Source organism: Panicum virgatum, chromosome 7N (genome assembly GCF_016808335.1).
Source record: "Panicum virgatum strain AP13 chromosome 7N, P.virgatum_v5, whole genome shotgun sequence".
In the NCBI taxonomy this organism is placed as follows: Eukaryota; Viridiplantae; Streptophyta; class Magnoliopsida; order Poales; family Poaceae; genus Panicum; species Panicum virgatum.
The window spans coordinates 28,212,050-28,218,719 of record NC_053151.1 but is presented as its reverse complement, the minus strand read 5'-3'; the positions used below and the strand labels follow the sequence as shown (position 1 = coordinate 28,218,719).

Sequence of the window (6,670 nt, the reverse complement as noted above, 5' to 3'; positions counted from 1 at the left end):
GCTGAACAAGCTGATGATGGCAGCAATACCGACATATATTTGAATATGTCCGGTGATGGAATTGAGGCACCATCTATTCAGGATGACGCTGCTGCTGAACAAAGTGCTAATGTACATATCACAACTATAATTATTTGTAGTGACAATCATATTTTCATCTAAATTTATATAAATACTATGAATGTTTTTTATAGCCGTCTGGATCATCGTCGCAGCAGAAAAAGACGAAGCGAGGCCCAACAAAAAAACTGGAAGGGCGGTTCATTATAACGGAAGTTGGTCCAGATGGCGAACCGATCGCTCCAGAAGCTGCCGCCAAAAAATTCATAAGACAATCCGGATGTATTGTCAGGGACCACATCCCGATCAGCTTTAGGCTCTGGAAAGCTTCCAATCCAAGCGAGGAACGGGATGCGGTACCCGAAAGAGAAAAAGAATGGTGCTGGCGGGAGCTTAAGAAAAACTTCACGGTTCCAGATGAATCTGAAGAGATATGCAAGCGCTGGACCCTGAGTAAGATGGCCGAACAAATGCGATCATTCAAGAAAATTTTGACGAAGAAATATATCAAGACCGGGACCACACCCGTATTTACCGGCGAGCTCGAAAAGCTCAGGGGTCACTGGGATGCATTTGTGGAATACAAGTCTTCAGAGCTTGGGCTTCAGAAGGTGCAGAAGGCCAAAGACAACGCCTCGAAGAAAGTGTACCATCACACTCTAGGCCAAGGAGGCTACAAGCTTGCAGTACCCAAATGGGAGAAGATGGAGCAGGATCTGCTTGACAAAGGCATCCAACCTGTTACCATGAATTGGCCTGAAAGGTCAAGGACCTGGTTTTATGGTCATGGGGGAAGCTTGGACCCATTGACTGGTGACTGCATCTATGGGCCAAACATCCAGCGAGCAGCCCAGAGACTACAGGAGGCCATACAAGCAGCGGCCGAGGGAACATTCCAGCCGGATAGAGAGAGGGACGAGCTGACTTACGCCCTTGGGAATCCAGAGCATCCGGGCCGCACAAGAGGCAAAGGCGTGGTTCCGTGGAAGTATGGGTTCAGGGATTACATTGATTCATATAGAAGCCGGCAAAGAAGAAAGAATGATGAGCGGGAGCACCTGCGAAGGCTAGAGGAACGGCTCATGTCACACGATCAAAGACTGGAGGAAGAGGTTCAACGCCAAGTGGCCGTAGCAATGAGCCAGCAATAGCAAGCGCAAACGTTGCCTCCAGAGCCTAGTGTCGCAGCCGATCACCTGTCTCAGCGGAAAAGCAGCTGCGCTTCCACAGACGTCGCCGCCGCCGAGCCCACGGGGATCCAGGCCGCAGTTGAAGCGTCGGCCCCGCAGCGATTTCCAGTGGATGAGATCACCCACCGGACACCTTGTGACATGCAGACTGCCGTTAAGAACTTAATGTTCACTGTTGCGTACGGTACCGCCATGCCAACCGAACCAGGCGACGTGTACCACGGGCAGCAAATTCCGCCTAGATACACAAGAGTTGGCGTGGAGCAGGTGTGCCAGGGTTGGGAGACGCTCGAGCTTGATATTCCTGGAGGCGATGGGGAGAGGACACTAGCAGAAGCCATTCATGGCTACATCCTATGGGATAAGCGCTACATTGTCCTAAAGTCGGATGATCAAACACCAAGACCGGCATCTCAGCATGCCTCTCCAAGACCGGCATCTCCGCAAAACTCCCCAAGGGCAGCACTGTCTCGGCAAGGTTCACCGGCACATTCTCCATCACCATCATCTCATGTGCCGATGAACACTCAAGCGTCACCGTCGCCTCCATGGTCACCCCCCTCCGCCGCCGGCAAAGAAGCAGAAACGGCCGCCGGCAAAGAAGGTAGCTGCACCGGCTAGGGAGCCTCCAAAGAAGAAGGAAAAGAAGAAGAAAACCAAGGAGGCTCCTATTAAACCCTGGGACATGAGCCTTGAAGAATGCAATCGGATAACTCAAGAAAGAGTTAAAGAGCACTTCAAGCCGAAGCCGGTGCCGGAGCCCGAGAAAGTCATAAATCCGATAGATTTGAAATTTTTTAAGGGAATGTGCGAAGCAAATAAGAGAAAATTCATTCCGAGAGACCCCCCTTCAGACTACGAATGCACAATTATCAAAACTACTGAGAAAAAGAAGAGACAATCAAAGTCGTCGTCGTCTGACGTTCCACAGCTCGGAGCCCAAAAGAAACAATCAATAGAGCCTCTCGTAGTGGGACAGACGACGCAAGAACAAGACTTTGTTACATTTCTGAAAGAATCAAACCTGACGGCCGCTCAGATTGCAGGGGGAGAAGATATTCCAAAGGCCGATGTGGTCGTCAAATGGACATTTGAGATCGGCAAAACTCTTGTACCCCCCGAAGTAGTGTCTGTGCTTCCAACGCAAATGTATAAGCTGCACCAGCAATACATGCGTACGATGGCCGATTGCATCTTCATGCAGGGCGCAAAGATTAAAGATGATGATTTCTTACGGGGGGAGGCCATTATATGGATAAACTAGGAAGAAATTTACCAACTATTCTATCAGGAGGCCCTCGACATCTCTATGGTCGGCTTGTGGGTTCTGTAAGTATTTTACTCTCCTTACGTATTGTTTTGCATGATCTCAACATACTGATCTCTTGATTTATTCGGTATCATGTAGAATGGAGATACATACTTGCAGAAGAAAGGGATACTCTCACCTCGGCTTCATCGACCCAATTACTTGTAATTGGAGGCTTCTACGGGACAATCCCGATGACATATTCCAAAACTTGTTCAAGTACATAAGCGTTCATCACAACAAGCAAATGATATTGTTTCCGTACAACTTTGCGTGAGTGATTCCTTCCGTCTAACTCTTTCTATTCTATAATCGAATTGTTTAAACCTTAACTACCAAGAACTGGCTCCGTATAATCTTGCAGTGAACACTTTGTCCTAATTGTCATAATTCCCGAGAAGAGCCTACTCGTGGTTATGGACTCATTGAGGAGACCTCCAGAACAATACGAAAATCTTCTTAACATGATGAAAAAGTAATTCTACCACTACTCCGTCCATGACCGATAACTTGAATCACTTTGTTACTTGACTATAATTGTTCTAATCATGCACAGGGTTTGGAAAGAATTCGCTAAAAATCATCCAGGCAAATTTGACAAGGAATTGAAGATCAAGACAGATTTTCCGGTACGCGCTTGGATGATTCGTTGCACGATTCATTAGTTTTATTATATATTCATGTAAATACCTGATAATTTCTTCTCTCTTAAAGTGTATGAGGCAGAAACCAGGCACTGTATTGTGCGCATACTATGTATGCGAGAACATCCATGGTCTGGTAGGTCCTCCAAAGGGTTGGACAGATTGGGAGGAGGAAGTAAGTAAAAAAACTTGTTAATATTTGAACTCGTATTTTAATTAGTCGAAATTAATTATCCCCTTTTTCCATAGGTCGGGGAGATGCGCGATAAACTCATACCGGAGGAAAAGATTATGGCGATTCAAGAACAATTCTCCGGATTTATTGTTGAGCAAGTCCTCGATCTAAAAGGCGAATTCTACTATGATGGAATATCTAATATTGACAATCACAGTAAATATGACAATATACGCGTATATATGTAATTAAGAACGAATATAACTATGTAAATATATATGTGTGTCTATGTATTAAATTTCTATTTATGAGTATGTATGTATGTATTAAATTTCCAAAAGGCGAATTCTACTATGTAATTAAGAACGAATATACCTATGCAAATATGATGGAGTATGTATGTATTATATATATAAGCACTCCAATAATATATATGTGTATATATATATTTATATAATATTGGTCCTAGACATTTTCATATGTAAAGGAATTCACATGTATAGATATGTGTATACATATATATATAAGTGAATTAATTTATATATGAAAACTATCTAGGACAAATATTATATAAGTAACTATATATATATGTATATATTAGTGGAGATCATACACACTAAATTCCAATACATAAGTTTAATTGAAATGCAAAAGTATAATTTAAATAGAAAAAGAATTGAGAAAAAAAACATGAAAAAAAAGAGACCTTTTGTCCCGGTTGGTAACACCAACTGGGACAAAAGGGTGCGCCAGCCACGTGGGCGCTGGCTGCACCTTTTGTCCCGGTTGGTGTTACCAACCGGGACAAAAGGTCCTCTTTTGTCCCGGTTGCCACACCCGGGACAAAAGGGCACCCCCTTTTGTCCCGGATAGGCGTTCCCGGTTGGGAAACCGGGACAACATCGGTTTCCCAACCGGGACAAATCAACGTTTTTGTAGTAGTGTTAGATGTGAATCTGTATTAGGAGTTACTTTAGGTGACTTTTCATATAGCATAGATAGGTAACCTAGATTGAAATTTTGGGATCATAATGGCAAAAAAATGTAATTTTTTAGAAAATGGTAGATCCAATGACTGTTACTTGTTAATGGCGCCATAGGATATATACCAAATTAATGGCCGAATGTTTCTGCATCATTAGAGTTTATTTCTAGTAATCTTTTAGCACATCTCATGAGGATTAATCGATTTAATGTGTGGATGAAACTTAGTAATAGTCTGATGCTAGCTGTCTTGCTTTTTGTTCTAAAATGATATATTTCAGACATCTATGGTCATTTTGAAAGTTATAGAAAATATTGGCGGATCTTCAATTCTTGATATATATATATATATATATATATATATATATATATATATATATATATATATATATATATATATATATATATATATATATATATATATATACTACATGCTGTTATTGTTACCTTGGACTCATACTGTTTTTTTTTTACTTGGATCGGAGTTTTAGAGTTAAGATCAGACTACCGGCTGGTATAACATAAAGAGCATGTTATTACTCCTACTAAATTGGAACAAAGGAGATATCATGGTTTCTCTCCACTTCGAAAGAAGTACAGTGGTGGACAAGTCGACAAGATTTGGTGGCACACCTTAGTCCACGATCACATTGAATCGACCATGCACGCATGATCTTCTGGAAACACAGCACCCACATATCCGTCAGCAAAGATTCCTGCAGTAGCTTGAACTTCAATGCGATCGAACCGCAATATCACATCGACAATTTGATCTTAAACCTTTTCGAAGCAAAAAGGTATATGCAAGTACCCAGCTTGCTTGCATGGTTACGTTTTCCTTGAAGAGAAATGCACAATGAACAGCACGCAACAGCCAAAAGCGGCAAGCAAAGGGCAAGAATATGTTCATCTGTAGGGGAGAGACGAAACGAAAGAACGGCAACAAACCACGTCTTGCATTACTACGCCAGGAAGTGTTCACTTGAGTACCTGCAACTACTAACATGCACAATTAAATCCAAGATGGCGATCTAAACCTAACCTGCAGCAATCCGATCGGAAGACTCATTAACGGCTATAGGTATTTTTCCTTACTAGCAGCTAGCCGTACTCACACACACAGTGTGTGTACTGCATGTCCAATCAATCAACGCGATGAACTAACAAAATCAAAGCCACATGCGTACATACGATAGTAACCAAGCAATGGCACCTGCATTAAAAAAAATTCAAAACAATGTCGAGCAAGCAACAAACAGAAGTATGCATTCATCGATCACTTTAAACAGATAGTTATTAGCGGTACTGGTAAGCTAATCAAGTTTGTTTGTAATTTACATTGTGATGATCAGAATTCAGAAATTAAACACGAGAGACTAGACCCACCTTCTCTCAACTCAAGAAACAAGAAGAAGCTAATAAAAAGGAGAGAAGCTTATTGACCAGGCAAGCTAGCTAGCTAATGGAAGGTAGAGAGGATCGGAGGATCACTCGATCAGGAGCAGCCGTTCGGCACCCGCAGCGGGCTGGATCCGGCGGAGGAGGCCGGCGACGACGTCGGGTCCGGGCGGCGCGTGCAGCACTCGGCGATGAGCGCCCGGCGCGCCGTGAGCAGGCCCGTCGGCACCAGCGGGCGGTCGAAGACGGCGCAGTCCACCCAGTCCTTGAGCAGCTTCTCCTGCCCCCACATCTCGGGCACCCACACCCTCCCGGCCATCTCCCGCCTGTGCCGCTTCAGCCTCTCCCGCGTGCTCATCTCCTCATCATCGGGCTCCACGACCTCCTCCTCAGCCACCGGCGTCTCCTGCTGCGGCTTGGTTGGCTCCTCCTCCGACGCCGGCACCTCCGCGTACGATTGCTGCTCGGGCGCCACCACCGCCTCGTCACCATGCTGCTGCTCCTGCAGCAGCAGCATCGGCCGGCTCCCTTCCGTCGTGGTCGCCGCCGCTGGCGAACCGCTTTCACCGCCGTCGCGTGCCTCGGCCGGCCGCTGCTCCAGCTCCACCACCTGATGATCCGGGACCGCTTCGACGCCGCCGGAGGACGCCATGCAGCCGATCTCGACCGAGCAGCAGCTAGCCCACTTGACAAAGAACCCCCCGCGGTACGGTGGCCCGATACGATCGATCCGTACGCAGTGGAGCACCTCCACCGGTTCTCGGCTGGCTTCTAGCAGCACGGCGATATAATGCGAGGGGCGCGGAGAGGGGAAAAGATCATCAGAGAGAGGGCGAGGAGGTGGGAGACGGACGGGTGGGGGGCGAGGCGGACACGTTAGGAGTTAGGAGAGAGAGGCCGGAGAGGCGGG

The 6,670-nt window shown here is 45.6% G+C and overlaps 1 protein-coding gene across 1 annotated transcript; it reads right to left on the bottom strand.

The window, feature by feature from the left end:
* Positions 1 to 5,602: 5,602 nt before the first annotated feature.
* LOC120683782 (protein BIC1-like) lies at positions 5,603 to 6,670 on the bottom strand. The gene has a single exon (XM_039965866.1). The coding sequence runs from the start codon at positions 6,410 to 6,412 to the stop codon at positions 5,858 to 5,860; it is 555 nt and encodes a 184-aa protein (XP_039821800.1). The 5' UTR covers positions 6,413 to 6,670; the 3' UTR covers positions 5,603 to 5,857.

Excerpts from the sequence above, each read along its gene's own strand:
- LOC120683782 (XM_039965866.1), bottom strand. The coding sequence starts at position 6,412 with ATGGCGTCCTCCGGCGGCGTCGAAGCGGTCCCGGATCATCAGGTGGTG.